Consider the following 15,222-nt stretch of genomic DNA (forward strand, 5'->3'; position numbering starts at 1 on the left):
ACGCATACCATACTCCTTTCTCTTTCAGGACAAACAAACTCGTCAACATGTCGACCACAACTATCACTGCTACTCAGCAGATGGACCGCAGCAGATTCAACTTTCAGCATCGATGGTTCGACAGGACGATCGAGCACTGGGAACAGCGCACCGGCTCTCTCCGTGGGAAAAAGCTGAGAGTTTTGGAAGTTGGGTCCTTCGAGGGCGGTTCCGCTACGTGGATCCTCGACAACCTCATGAATCATCCGGAGTCGACATTTACCGCCGTCGATACCTTCGGTGGAAGCATGGAGTTCCAGAATGACACATACAAAGAGTTCGATGCTTACGACATCCCCTCTTTGGAGAAGCGCTTCCGATCCAACGTCGCGAAATGCCGTCATGTCGCCAAGCTTACCGTCATCAAGCGGTCCAGCCTTGACGCCCTCCCAACACTCAAGCACCAAGGTGCTCGTTTTGACTTCATCTACATCGACGGATCTCACGTCGCTCTTGATGTCTTGCACGACGCCGTCCTCGCCTGGGGCATGCTCGAGGTTGGAGGCACCATTGTGTTCGACGACTATACCTTGAACAGGTACAACGAGGAAAGCTACAACCCGCCTGCTGCAGTCGATTCTCTCATTCGATGCGCTGCCTTCGAAGCGCAGGCCACTCAAGCAGGGTCGCAGATGTGGGTCAACAAGGTGCCACAGCTATTCCCGCCCACTCTTAACCCCGAGAGGGAGTTGATTGTCGAGGACGACTGAGCGTCAGCTGAACAGAGTTTCGGATACAATTGTAATAGAGCATAGACAGCCATCTGATTCAATATCACACATGTTACTGTTGCGATCGAAGGGGAGACAGTCTCTCGTTGGTGGGACTCAGGTCATTGAAACCAACCAGAATGGAAGGATACATCCGCATCATGCTGCGTAGGGCCAAATAGGAAAGAAACATCACATTACAATTTAAGAACCTCACCATCATCTCTGTCGAGCGTTCCTGCTCCTTTGCAACGATTGGCGAACAAATCACTTGCTGCCTGGAGACGAACCCCAGGAATCTCGCATTTGATGCCTTTCAGCAGCGTGAACAATTGATGGATCCGTGTTGCCAGTTCCAGATGTTTCCTCTCGTTTGTGCTTGGGACTTCGTACTTCAAAGACCTGAATCGATTGCCGGCCGGCAAGGCTTTTCTGGATTGATTCATTTCAGAAGGACTTGATCCATTTGACAAGTTCGGCTGACATGGCTCTTGCATGGGCCCACAAATATGGATAATTGAAAACTAAAACTTCAAGTGGATAATATCGTGTACATGGGTGATGACTTCCGATAATTCACTCAAGACCGAATGCGTTGTGAATGAGGAGCCCCTGGTTCTCCTCAGCCGACAACCATTGAGCCATTGCCTCTGTCTCCCCGGCGAAAGAGCTCATACCGTCTTCAGAGCTCCACTCGAGCCCAGCACCCCTGAGATGCAAGAACACGGTGGTCACAGCACTCTCGTCTACTGCTCCACAGCCACGACTACTGGAGCCCGCAGAGACCACGAGTCCGACTCGTGGCTTTTGCACCGACTTCAACATGTCCATGTTTTCGAAGTGGGAGAGCCTAGCATCCTCCGTGGAAGACGGTGACAGGGGCGCGCTCTCACCGAGTCCAGGGGCCCAGTTGAACATAAGTGAGCCATGAATCAGAGGCAGAAGCGGCCAGGGCCTGTTCTCGGCGTTGGGGTCTTCGAGCTTGTCCATGATAGCCCGCCAAGGTGCGGACGCGTGTCTGGTCTGAAGCTCCTGCTCTCGCTGCATTCTACGCAGGAATTCGGAAACTGTCTCCCGCTCGCTGCCACATCTCGGCATCTCCACCACGTTGCATACTATTTGCACTGTAGGGCCTGCCACGTCGCCGGCCTCCCACTGCAGAGACCTATCGTGCTCCTCTCCGCGGCGTGGCATGTCGGTGTCTGTGACGGACTGCGGCAGGAAGGGGTTGTAGTGTAATCTCGCGGCTTCGACGCTAGAGAATACGGCCACCCTCGATTTGCGCCCTGTTGCGGCTTCCGTCGTCGTGTAGCCACTCCGACTCGCGCTTGCTAAGGCCAATGCGGCTTTGACAATGGTGGATGTAGATACGGTCGTGGAGTCCGTGGGGTCTGCTTTCAGGGCTGGCATGGAGAAGCTGTGCTGCAGTTGATGGCTTTCTCGATAATGATCATCTATTGAAACTTGTATCCAGGAGGTCGGACTTGGCCACAATGCCCCAGCATCAACATGTTTGGGCAGAGAGGCAAGACGATCGACATGCCAATCTACAGCCGCCATAGCCCGCGGAGAGGTGCGCAGAGCGTGGCATAAGTCCAAATACGGCTTGTAGTCCTTGTACTCTCGCAGCTGTGCTTGAATGCTTGCAGCAGTCAAACCGCCTGAAGCTGCCATAGCGACGGCTCGGTCGAGGTCGTCGTGGAATAACTGTCCCGCAGAATGATCACTGATAGAGTGGTTTGCGGATGTGACCATTGCCGCAGTGCCGGTCTCTTCTACGTCGAAGAGCATAACTCGATAAAGCGGCCCGGGAAACGTGTTCTGTTGCGGTGCTGGGAATCGATGGGCCTCAGCAGCATTTCCGAGTGCGATCTCCTCAAGATCTTTCAAGCAGCGTACGGAACCGCCGTCTTGTATGGCCAAGTCGAAATACTTTGCCGACGGGCGCATGATGACGTGGAATGCCTCTTTTGTCTTGGGATTGGCATCGCGCCAGGCCGGATCCCAGACCATTAAAGAGCACATGATGGGTTGATTGAGCAAAGCTGCTTCTATGGCAGTGCGAAGTTGCTAAGCAAAAAAACGTTCTATTAGTGTCTTGAGATGTAGAAATAGATGGTGATGACATACCTTTTTAGTTGTCTTCTGCTTGGTGCTGATAGCCATGTTGAAGTTGATGGTATCATAGAAACCGCACTGAGATTGCACGGCATTCGAGTCATACGCAGGGCAGATGTTCTCAACATCTTCCCACCCGAAGCCGCATGGCGAGATGGCTCCCAGAACCCGATCTTTGATGAAGTCGAACAGTGCCGGTTCGGGGGCGATGTCCTCCAAGTCTTCTGCTGAAAGAGGTCTTTGTGTTGCAATCCTGTCGTCGGCAGCTGCCATCCTTCTTTGTTGGTTGGTGAGATGCGCCAAATTTGCGTCCTTCATCGTTGACGTTGTCTTATGATCGGCTGACAGGCTGCGCAGAAGTTCAATCTGCTCCGCAACAGTCGATGCTTGAGCCATGGCTGCCAATGGAAGCGCTATACCTGTTTGCTTTCTAATTTTGTCGCGGACGCGCATCATGGTTATGCTGTCTATGTGCTGCCCAAGAGACATGTTGACGTCCAGCTGAGATGTATTACCCAGCCCGAGAGCCGTCGTCCAAATAGCTTTGACCTGCTCTTCGTCATGCTGTTCGAGCCCGGAAAATGTGCTTGCTGCCCCAGAAGTAGCCTGCGTGTCAAGATGGGCTGCTACAGCCTGCTTCAGCTTGAACTTCTGGATCTTACCCGACGTCGTTCTGGGAAAGTCTGCTAGATCGAGATCCTTGAGATTGATAACCAGATCCGGAACATGCATCGTGGTCATATTCTGGAGCACGGTTTCACGGACTGCCTTTTCGACCGCAGTAGCTTGTTGATCACCTTTGATCACCACAGCGGGAACCTCTCCGGCGATGGTGTCCCTGATGCCGACACTGAAGGGCACCTCGTGTCAGCAATGTCTGCGGCATTCAACTGAAATAGAAGCGCGCTGAAATCAGAAAACTTACACTTGTGGATTGAGAGGCCGGAGGGCAAAGTTCTTCATCAAAATAGCCTCGATAGCGGCGGGGGAAATGTTTTCGCCGCCGCGGATAATCCTGCAAAGCAACGGTTAGCTAGAACAGGATAGCCGAGGTGGCGGAAGTGAATAGATTGGCACGTACATGTCTTTGTAACGTCCGGTAATGAAGAGATCTCCGTTTTCGTCCATTCTTCCCATGTCTCCGGTCCGAAACCACACTCTGCCTGTCTCCTTCTCAGTGTAAAATGCCTTCTGTTCTTCATGCTGGATATATCCCCATCGCCCTTCACGGTATATCATAGGACCATATCCGTGGATCTCTCCTGTAACGTTTCGTGGAACAACACAGCCCGTGGCAGGATCTATGATCTTGATACCGTGGCCCATCGGCGGCTTTCCCACAGACATCTCTTCCGAACCGGAGGAAGAACTATCAGGACCTGCGTCAGAAACAATCACACTGCCGGTGCTGGTGAGGGCGCCTTCGGTGCAACCATAAGCATTTTCGACAACTTTAGCCCCGAGAACTTTGGTTGTCGCGAGCACTTCCTGCCTGGTCAAAATCGTTCCGCCAAAGGTGACGCTGATAAGTGATCCAAGCGGGGGCTGATCCTTTTTCATAGCTGCAACCAAAGCGTGGATCAGAGTCGGAACCAACAGCGTGTGCGTGATCTGTTCTTGGCGAAAGGTAGATAGCAATGCTTCCGGGGTCGAGAACGCCGGGCTGGGGAAGACCAAGGCCGCACCGCGGCCGTGTGCGGTTTGAATACAGGTCCAGCCGTTTCCATGGTTATTCGGAAGAATACTGCATACTCTCGAGCCAAGTCGTGGGAGAATGTGAGACGGTGAAAGTAGGAGTCGGCTGTTCGTGTAAGTGTTCAAGACCGTGTGGTGGCAGAATAAGCCCTTGGGCCTGCTTGTTGAACCGCTAGTGCTACTCAAAAAATCAGCACCGCCAAAGTTTTGAGACGACTGTCAGTTTTAGGTTAACATACAAGAGAACGATGCCGGCCTGGGCATGATCCTTGCCTTCAAGGCCAAGAATTGGGTTGGAGTGGCACAAATCACTTCTGCCATTGCCATCGATAGACAACATCAAATCATCAAGGCGAAGCCAGCCTTCTCTCATTTTGGACCCCGAAGCCAGTATCTTGACAACGTGGGGTCCAAAAATGTTGTTGTCAATACCCAGCTCATCAATATCTCTGGCCACATCTGAGTTGGCAGCGTAGACAAACCTCAGGCCATGATCAATGGGGGCAAGACTCAAAGCTGTTCTGAGCATGTGAGCTGCTTCATCGCGATTCTTGAGTGACAGTGGATTCAAGGGGGTCAAGGTGCAGCCTGTTGCAACAGACGCCCAAGCCGCAAGTACAAAGTCCGCACCATTCTGGAGAAATGTTACCACCGGGGTTCCCGGGCCGAGTTCTTCCAGTAGATCAGCATCTGCGACTATGGACCTTTTGGCCACCACAAGCTTGTGGATAGCTTGAGCAAGATTTTGAAAAGTCCAGCGAAGATACGACTGAGATTCATTCTCGGGACTTGTGTCTCCAGAGGCAGAAGGGCCAAGACTAGAAAAGCCAAACAGATCATGCGGCTGATGAGAACACACCAAGGCCAACTCGTTTGGGTGGCTTTTCATAGCCATAAGCAAGCCATCCCAGGCGTCAGGAACTCCTGAAAGATCGAGAGGCGGACCATCGGCTACGCTGAGATCAAGTGATGCTGACACTGGGGCAGCCATGTTTGGTCTTCTGATGTTCGGAGGTTATGCAGGTTGTTTTGAAATTTTGAAGAGTGAATTTACTGAGAGAGTGACAGATGCTTACACACATGTTGTAAAACGTGAAGTTTATGTCACAAGCGGCATCGTTTACACCGGCGACACCGGTGACACCCATGCATTGAGAGTTCCTAGGATTAGTCCTCGACCCGTACGAGTGTTTCACTCACCGCTCTATTAATATCAGCAAAACATGGAATTGTTTGAATGGTTAGTTGATTGGCCATGAGCGCATACGAATAAATTGATTCTCGTTCACTGAGTCCTGACTCGACACTCTTCTATCCCCAGTTCGTGATCCCGAACCCGCAGTTGCTGGGGAGGCAAGTCCCACACAGTAGAAACTTAAAATCGGTAATTGTGACATTGAATGTTATCAAAAGAACCCCTACTTTGACCCTGGATTGCGGAAGTGAAAGATGGATGCGCTTGCGACAATCCACATGGCCTGACATAGATCTCGGTCTAGCGTCATGGAGAGCGCCCCATGCCTTCCATCATGTCTGCCCCATTACCTACTGTAATGCGTTAGCGAGATCACCGAAGTATTTTCCAAAAGTGTATCATTAAAATGGCGCCAAATCTCCTAGTGCCAATATTTCTCGTTGACTCCCTGCATAGGCCAGAATACCGTCACGACTTGACAGAATGAGAATCCGCTGACCACCTGCATACTGTGTGTGCATTGGTCCAATTGTTACTAACAGAACTACTTCCCCGAAGTCCACCAACCAAAGCCTTGCTGACAAGGATTCAGCGGATTCTCATTCTTACAAGTTACGACGGTAAGTGTCTTCCTAGCCCCTTGCAGCAGCTCGTAAGAGATGTTAAATCGGGCGCTTTCTTTCATGGAATGCTTCGGTCATCAGGATCTGGCAGTTGCGCTTGCTCATTCCCAAGCCCATCTTACAATCTGCGCGCACGTTCTTCACCTCGCAAGACCTCAGAAGAGGCCTTGATCCTTTCCACACATCTCCATCTGTTTTGGTTCCCTTTGACATCCTCAATTCTGGTCTCATCAACATCCAAAAAATGACTTTTTTGACATCTTCAACAGCACACTTCTCATCTTTGGTATTTACTAGCCGACTGTTCTATGTTGCCATCGTATCATACTTCCTCATTGCCATCGTGAGGTCATGGAGTCGCTTATGGCATCTACCTGGCCCATTCCCATGTTCTTTCTCGTACTGGCCGATGTTCAGAATACGCTGTCATGGCTCCCGCGCGTATTCTGAATACGCCAGGCTCACGGCGCAATACGGCAAGCTCGTTCGTATAGGTCCTAACGATGTGATCACGTCCGATCCGGAGCTTATTAGGCGCATGTCAGCAGCGAAGTCCACTTATGAGCGCAGCAGCTGGTACAAGGCGACTCGGCTAGACCCATACCACGATATGATGGGCAGCGTGCTTGACAAGTCTGCTCATCACTCTTTAAGGACGAAACTTTCTCCAGGTTACGTGGGAAAGGACATTCCAGGACTAGAGGCCAGTATTGACTCGGGAATCGCGGAACTGGTCGATTTGATCCGCCTTAAGTACACGTCGAGGTCAAAGGCTGCCAACATTCCTGAAACAGGCGAAAAGGACCAGGTCTCTAAGCCCTCGGATTCAGAGTCTGTCGATTTCGGCCGCCTTGCAGACTACTACGCCATGGATGCGCGGTCGAGGATGTCGTTTGGTCGGCCTATCGGACTTCTGCAGAAAGACACGGATGTCTTTGGCCTTATCAGAACGTCGAATATCGCTATAGATGTGCTGCAATTCTTCACGGACATTCCCGCGCTTCAGATGATCTTCACGTCGGATCTCGTGCTGAGACTCTTGGGCCCAAAGCCGACGGATTCGAGTGGTTTCGGAAAGATTATGGGGTAAGTCAACTGGCTTTCTGTGAACTAGATGGTTAAAGTCCAAGGCGCAACCCTGCGGCTTGGGAGATCATTATCATGTTAACCGGTGTCGCCTACAGACTTGCCCAGCAGCACGTTGTGAAACGCTTCGCTCCGGATGCAAAGGACGAGCCCGACCTACTTGTAAGCCAATCTAAGAAAACATCGGATTTCATTGTAGATCGTTTACAAATTGAATAGGGATCTTTCATTCGCCGTGGGCTTGACCAACGCTCCGCGCAGTCTGAAATCATGTTTCCAATGGTCGCTGGTTCAGATACAGCCGCAAAGGCCATCAAGTGGACAATGCAATACCTACTGAGCAATCCTTCCAACTTCAAAAGTCTTGAAGAGGAAGTTATGACAGCGATTTCAAACGGAACAGTCTCTGAGCCAATCACTAACATAGAGGCTCTGAAACTTCCCTTTCTTCAGGTAAACCCAGGCCGCACATGCCGAGCTGATAGATGTAATCAAGCTCCTCTGCTTCGCGCTGACACCGATCTTCTTAGGCAGTCATTTACGAGTCCCTCCGTGTTCATCCACCATTCACTGGCTTGCTCATGAAACAGGTCGGGCCTGAAGGCGATGTACACCAGGGCACGTTTTTGCCTCCTGGTACAAGAGTTGCACACGACACGTGGTCAGTGACGCACGATACACAGCTGTTCGGAGAGGACGCCCACATATTCCGACCCCAGAGATGGCTCGAAGCTGACGCCACCACGGTTAGAGAATGGAAGAAACGAACCGAGCTGGTTTTTGGTGCCGGCAGGTGGCAGTGTGCGGGCAAGGCGGTGGCCATGATAGAGCTGAACAAGATCTTTGTCACGGTAAGTTCTCGAATCATTCTGAAAAAATAACTCGGAGTACAGTCGCCTAACATTGACAAATCTAGCTTATTCGTAACTTCGAGTTTCTGCCGACGAGTGCTTCTATGTCGGTTGTTATCAAAGTTCGCGAAATGTAGTCGACATGGCGGGGAAGAGCATCTGGCTTCAGAAATATGAAATGGAGGCGACAATCAGATTAGGTTAGACGGCACCGTATTAAATAGATGTGAGAGTTTCTCGTCAATCCTCGGAATAAAGAGAGTGCATAAGGCAGCTGGAAATTTCACTCTTAAGTCTTTATTTAGCCCACCAGAAAGCTCTGTTTTCTCATTACTGATGGCAATCAACTTATTTGAAGACGAGTGGACCGCAGCTAATTAGGTAGCCCTCAATCATCAATAACACTAGGTTGTATCGGACTTACAGAAGCATAAGTTCCACGCATGAAGAGGCACATATCTAACCTTAGTTGTTGACTGATTATCGTTCCATCTGAAAGGCGCTGATAACATGCGCTTTGGTCCGTTCCTAAATAACATGTGATATACTCTTCAAAACTTGAACTGTGAGGATTTGCGACCAACAGAAGGTAGATGAGTGGAAGATCGGAAGAACCTTTAGGCAATGTAACTTCTATTATCTCATTATCATCAACTCTCAATCGTATATCCGTTGGTCCAAATGGCACCTAGGTAGAACGGCTGCACCAACAGCCTCCAGTTCGTTCCACTTTAATGTTGCAGACACGACAACTCCTTTCGTTGTTGGAACCAACAGCAACGAACAATTAAATTTCCCCCTGTCACTAATGAGCCAAGAAGAGGGGTAAGCTTCCCTTATTCGATGTAAATATAAATAGCCTGAGCTCCTCGCCTGATTACGTAGTATATGATCAGTCTACATTCTCATCATTTCGTTCCGCAATGGCCGACAATCAGACCACTGCAAAGGATGCCGGGAGCCCTGCGCCTGCTGGCCCCGCTCTCGAAGCTGAACCTCGAAACGACGACTTAAGGGAATCCGGATAGACGAGCATTAAACATAGCGCTGACTCTGCACCGTAGGTCACAAATGACGATGCCTCGGACAGAGCACCAGTAAACAAACCCCTGAGCGCCGCGTTATCTAATAAACCAAAAACTCTTCTAACGCTTCTCAGTCTGTGGCATCATTTAGTAGGTACGAGCTTGTCTAGTTCTATTCTCCATCACCGCCAGCGCTGCCGCAAGTGCAAGCAAGTCAATTTTGACCCCCATACTTGTCAACTTGGTATTCTTTCCTCCTAGGCTTTGATTATTGGCTAACTTGTAAGTTAGGCAAGTCAATTCCCCCTACCCTGCCTATGATATGCCCTCACGTATGCCCTCACATACCCTCACGCCCTCATATACCTATATAAGTGGGGCTAGGGCTGGATTATAGCCTTCTATTAGTTAGCTATTTATATATAAGACATCAAGTCTAACAATTTAATTGAGGGGTGTGAAATTGCTTACTTAAGTAGTGGCGATGGCGTCAACTTAGCCGATTGGCTTGTATTACTTGCCAAGTGACTTGCACTTGCGGCAGCGCTGATCACCGCCTGGAGAACGGAAGAACTTATCACAAGTACAAGGACGGGAGTAGGCGCCCCAAAATTTCGCATTTCTGATCCAATGATGAGAGAGAGAGAGAGATTGAAAGACTAGGTTAGTTGTATCTTCACATTCTCAACAATCTTTCTCATCCATAACACAGACTTGCAACATAACCTCTATCTTTTGACCTTGGATCACAAGCTTAGTCTTGCTCCCCCAAACTAGAAATATTGAGGTGTGAAGCGCGCTCTTGACATTAGAACCGACACAGGCCTTTGGGCAATTGAGTTCGCCGATGAGCACCCCGAGGCTGAAGCAAGTTAGCCTCTAGTAGAAGGACTGAATGCTAATGATACGTAGGTCCTAGGCGTTGACCTTACTCCGGTACGAAATCAATTATATTGCCTGATTCTCATTCCGATAGAGTTCATCTGCTCACCATGTTGTCAGTGTTCCACCGAATGTTAAAACTTTTGACTACGCCTACATTCGTGGCATGACATCTAGCATCTCAGACTGGCCTGAATATCTTGAGAAAGTCTACAAGTTAGTGCCTTTGAGACAGCTCAACAGGTTCCATGATTGACCTGTTCTCTCTAGTGGCCTCGCCGGTGGCTACATCGAATTGTTTGAAGGTCACGCGCGTACCCAATCTGACGACGAATCACTAACACCGGAGCATGCGATGTTGCAGTGGGCGGACAAGCTTGACGAGTGTTGCAAGATCCTTGGGCGTCCATTCGTTCACGTCCCAAGTCTTGTGCCCAAGCTCAAGGAGGCCTATTTTGTTGATATGAAGATCGTCCCGTTAGTGGCCCGTCTTTCCGTGGGCCAAAGATTCGCATTGTAAAGAGATAAGAGAATGGACTTTTGCTAATGCTTCGGAGGGCCTTTCGGAGGGCCTTGAGGCATGGACTATCGCAGCGTTGACCAGGGCTCTCAACTGGAGCTACTCAGAGGTCCAGACTCTTCTGTCTGAAGTGCGCAAAGACATGAACGACAGAAGTTTCCACCATTACACTCCACTGTAAGTCAAACTTTATCTTGTTCACTTCAACCCATTCTTCCCATGATATCTGTCTAGTAAAAGGCTTAGTTTGTTTGCTGAATCCATGATGCTAATGACAATGAGGTGGGTGATTAATGCGCAGAAGCCAGCGGAGAAAGTTGCAGGGTCATCCTGAACCCTTTGGGTCTGAGTTTGCGTCAAGATAAATACTCCTGAATGATGAACGAAGAAAGTGGTTCTAGTATTAGTAAAAGCCAATAGAATCCAGTCAAGCAATTTCCGGAGCAGCTTGGCAGTAGTACGCTTCCCATAGAGGTGTCCCTCATCTCGATAAACAGAACCCTCAAGGTGAGAAGAGTGAACAAGCTAACAATTAGGACGACCTGTCTCCAAAGATCACTTGCCATTCAACGCATTCAGGGACAACCGCACATTTTCCTGGCGTTGGTCATATCAACGGTGATCAAGTTCAAGAACTAAAATGCTCTTTCAGTTTCATGGGAGTGGAGGACCGCGTTATTTCTACCTATCACCTCTGACCGATCACAGGCACGAAGGACATGCAGCCTCTGATGCTTCCAGATATGACCACATATTCAACAATGAGAAGAGATTACTTGTCGTTGCCATGTCGGATTGCGTCACGATTTACATGCAGGTCACGTTGCACAATCGTGGCGAGCCTCATGCGATGCCTGCCCAGTTCCGCTAGCTGCCTTGATGTCCTCACTTAGTCCTTTTGCTGGCGGACCAGCAGGGTTGTGAGTCAACCTACGACAACACATTGAAAAGCCCTGTCTCTGCTTTGCATTCATAAGTCGATGGGTCCCATTCATCAGGACAAAGTGAACCCATCACTTCCACCACTTCCACCACTTCCACCACTTCCACCACTTCCAGTTCGCGCACCCTCTTTAACCCCAACACGATGTTCCCCAATAACGAAGAGCAGAAGGAAAACACGGAAATACTAGAAATTGACACGGAAGTTCAAAGCGATAAGGAGAACACTTGCGACACTCCGCCTGAAATTGTCACAATTGGGACATCGGATCAGGAACCGGAGACAGCGTGGGACCAACAGGAGTCAGATTGGAGCCAACGTAACGATGACTCCCAGGACGGTTCCAAAGATTGCTCCGATTGTGATCGTACCAACGATGCGTCTTTATGGCCCAAATATGTATCTAAATGGGTCGAATTCGTTGTCAGCAGTATGAAGGCAGAGGAAGTCGACGACAATTCGCCGTCGAGACTGGAGTGGCTGAAACAGAAGCGAGATGAAAATGAAAGGAACGTATACCTTGACCAACTCATGACTATGGTTGGTCTTGAAAACGTGAAAGCTCATTTTCTTGCTGTCAAGGCCAAGTTCAAGGCCGGCAAGCAAGCCCACGCCGGACACAAGTTGCGACTTCACCTAGTTCTGCATGGGAAAGATGGAACAGGTAAGTCTTCCCAAATAGAAGAAACCGGCCATAAAACTGACCTACCACGGAAGGCAAGAAGTCCATTGCACAACTTTACGCGCAGTTCCTTTTTTCCATTGGGGCTGTGGCCAATAAAACATTTTCCAGGACGTCAGAGCTTTATGATCGAAATGGCGATGACAATTACGATTACGATGATGGCTGTTACCCGCGAAACAAACCGACAGTATGTTAGAAATGTAGAGATTCTTCACTCAAAACTGACCATGAGTAGGTTATTTTCTACGACATTTCTGGTGTTGACTCAGATAACTTCTGTTATTCACGGGTTGCTAGCAACGCCATTGAAAATATGGAAGAGTCTGTCGTGATCATCTCCTCCAGGATGAAGCCCCTTCTAGAAGCTATTGAGGATAGTGAGGAGGCTTTACAGATGCTGCCAGCTCCACTGACTATCTCAGACTATAATGATGATGAACTGCATCAACTTTCCGTGCGTATGATGCAGAAAGTAGGGTTCTCGGTTAAAGGGGGATTCAAGGATGGTAGTGTGCGCGCCTTCGTGCATCGAGTGGCACGAGCACGAGAGTCTGAATGGTCCGAATGGTTCTCGAACGTTTATCACTTGCAGTGGGAGTTGAACCAGGCGAGAAAAAGGCGGTTACTTCGACTTCAAGGGGAATAAATGCGGTGGTTCGGCAATTCTTTGGTTCCCGATTCCCAGGTATCGTGTCGGCAAAGAAATACCGAGACAGACACCAGCGACAACCCAAAAGCGATTGATCCAATCGGTGAGCAAGAAACGGTATTCATAGCGGAAGATCTCCTAGGACCGGAGCCGAAAGACGCGAGATTACACAATGCTTCGTGGAAGAAGCTACAAAGCATGATAGGACTCAAAAAAGTCAAGAGCGAGTGCGGCGATGTCATCGACTTTGCTCAGATCAATTATCAACGTGAGCTTCTGGGACGGAAGCCGCTAAAGGTCGGTCTAAACAGATTGTTTCTCGGACCCCCTGGAGTAGGGAAAACTACCGTCGCTGAATTATACGGCCAAGTCCTCATCGATCTCGGGCTTGTTACTGGGAAGGAGGTCATGGTATGCAATCCATCTCACTTGATTGGCCGGTTGATTGGGGAATCCGAGCAGAATACGCTGGATATTCTGAACCAAGCTAAGGGGAATGTGTTAATCATCGACGACGCCCACATGTTGTACCCTGGATCAGAGACTGATACGTTTCGCGTCGCTGTGCTCGACACTATTGTTGCAAACGTATCGGCAGATCCAGAGGACAGATGCATCATACTTGTCGGATACGAACATGAGATGGTTCAGCTGTTCAACAACAGCAACCCAGGGCTTCAGAGACGTTTCCCCAAGGAAACGGCGTTGCAGTTTGACCCTTATAGCGAGGGCGAACTGTGCCAGATCATGGATCTGAAAGCTGAACAGTGTGACCTCGAGATGACACAGGAGGCCAGGATGGTGGCTCGGCAAGTCATCAGCCGCATGCGCATCAACCCAAAGTCCGGAAATGCGGGAGATGTCGAGAATCTACTCAACCAGGCAAAGATCCGTCTCAATGCGAGAATCAGATCCCGACTTTCTTACGGCCAAGCATCGGTGCAATTTGCTATCGAACCTGCCGATATTGACCCACAGTGGGATCGGGCTTCACGGGCCGAGGAAAACAGAGCAGCCCTCTTTGAAGACTTCGTCGGATTCAGAAAGATCGTCGAAAAGTTCGAAGGTTACCAGCTCCTAGTTGACGGCATGCGGCTACATGATATTGATCCTAGGCCTCACATTCCGTGGGCCTTCATTTTAAAGGGTCCACCAGGAACTGGTAAAACATCGACGGCTCGAAAGATCGGACGCCTATACTACGACATGGGCCTGCTTTCCACAGACGAGGTTGTGAGCTGCTCGGTTACCGATATTATTGGAGAATATCTGGGGCAAACTGGTCCCAAAGTCTGCAATACCCTTGAGACCGGCCTCGGAAAAGTTCTATTCATTGACGAGGCCTACCCTTTAGCTACAGGCGCCAGCAGTAGAGGTGGCTCCAGCTTTCACATGGAAGCCGTCGGAGAGCTGGTCGATGCCATGACACAGCCGCGATACAGAAACAATATGGTCATAATCTTGGCCGGGTACACCCACAAGATGGAATGCTTACTGCTAACCAACCCGGGTTTGCGAAGCAGATTCCCAGAACATATCACATTTGAGCCCATGGCTCCACACCCATGTCTTCAGTATCTGAAGAATCAGCTTCATAAGCTCAAGATCGGCATTGTGGAAGAAGACGACTCATCGGAGATTGTCCACGGGCTGTTTGAATGTCTCAGCCTCACAACGGGGTGGGCCAGTGGTCGTGACGTCGAGACGTTGGCCAGAAGGATTGTTAGCAGCGTCTACATGCAGCAAGGCAAGTCCGGAAATAGAGAGGTCGTGGGTTCCCTGCAGATTACTACAACTAATCTTGTTCCAATACTCGAAGAGATGTGGGAGGAGCGCAGGGGAAGAAAGGCCACATCATATCACGCTTGGTAGCGTGATGAGCATCACCGGACGCACAGTGGTGACCTAAGCTATTGGGAGCTGACAGAAAGGCGTTATACCGACTTCATCGTACAAATTTAGTGCAATACTATGGCAAGGCCTGTTGAATTATCTAATCGAAGGAGACTGAGAGACACATGTGTGATCTTATTGAGTGGAGACAGGTTGGCTTAAACAAGGTGTTTGTCATCGGATGGGCTTCGCTCATTAAAGTAAACCCCGAGCCCACAATGGCACTGAGACCTTACAGACAACAACAACATTCATTAACAATACAAGGTAGAATAAAAGCTTTTGCACTTGTAGAGTGACTTAAATAC

General features: G+C 49.6%; 4 protein-coding genes across 4 annotated transcripts; 3 read left to right on the forward strand and 1 right to left on the reverse strand.

The window, feature by feature from the left end:
- Nucleotides 1–47: 47 nt before the first annotated feature.
- On the forward strand, nucleotides 48–749 carry MIMI_R132 (Uncharacterized protein; the record flags this gene model as incomplete). Its single annotated transcript, XM_037328659.1, has 1 exon — nucleotides 48–749. The coding sequence occupies one exon, from the start codon at nucleotides 48–50 to the stop codon at nucleotides 747–749; it is 702 nt and encodes a 233-aa protein (XP_037172797.1).
- Nucleotides 750–1,325: 576 nt separating this feature from the next.
- On the reverse strand, nucleotides 1,326–5,553 carry ydaB (putative acyl--CoA ligase YdaB; the record flags this gene model as incomplete). The annotated part of the gene is made up of 5 exons (XM_037328660.1): nucleotides 1,326–2,819; nucleotides 2,880–3,717; nucleotides 3,793–3,882; nucleotides 3,949–4,740; nucleotides 4,802–5,553. 5 exons carry the CDS (start codon nucleotides 5,551–5,553, stop codon nucleotides 1,326–1,328), a joined length of 3,966 nt encoding a protein of 1,321 aa, XP_037172798.1.
- Nucleotides 5,554–6,789: 1,236 nt separating this feature from the next.
- Nucleotides 6,790–11,383, forward strand: lolP1-3 (Cytochrome P450 monooxygenase lolP1; the record flags this gene model as incomplete). Its single annotated transcript, XM_037328661.1, has 9 exons — nucleotides 6,790–7,466; nucleotides 7,511–7,628; nucleotides 7,686–7,919; nucleotides 7,997–8,317; nucleotides 8,383–8,423; nucleotides 10,345–10,440; nucleotides 10,495–10,720; nucleotides 10,782–10,921; nucleotides 11,281–11,383. 9 exons carry the CDS (start codon nucleotides 6,790–6,792, stop codon nucleotides 11,381–11,383), a joined length of 1,956 nt encoding a protein of 651 aa, XP_037173580.1.
- Nucleotides 11,384–11,831: 448 nt separating this feature from the next.
- spoVK (Stage V sporulation protein K) lies at nucleotides 11,832–14,893 on the forward strand (the record flags this gene model as incomplete). The annotated part of the gene is made up of 4 exons (XM_037328662.1): nucleotides 11,832–12,351; nucleotides 12,405–12,559; nucleotides 12,608–12,749; nucleotides 13,149–14,893. 4 exons carry the CDS (start codon nucleotides 11,832–11,834, stop codon nucleotides 14,891–14,893), a joined length of 2,562 nt encoding a protein of 853 aa, XP_037173588.1.
- Nucleotides 14,894–15,222: the final 329 nt, after the last annotated feature.

Source organism: Colletotrichum aenigma (genome assembly GCF_013390185.1).
Source record: "Colletotrichum aenigma strain Cg56 chromosome Unknown KSG_Cg56_contig09, whole genome shotgun sequence".
Classification (NCBI taxonomy): domain Eukaryota; kingdom Fungi; phylum Ascomycota; class Sordariomycetes; order Glomerellales; family Glomerellaceae; genus Colletotrichum; species Colletotrichum aenigma.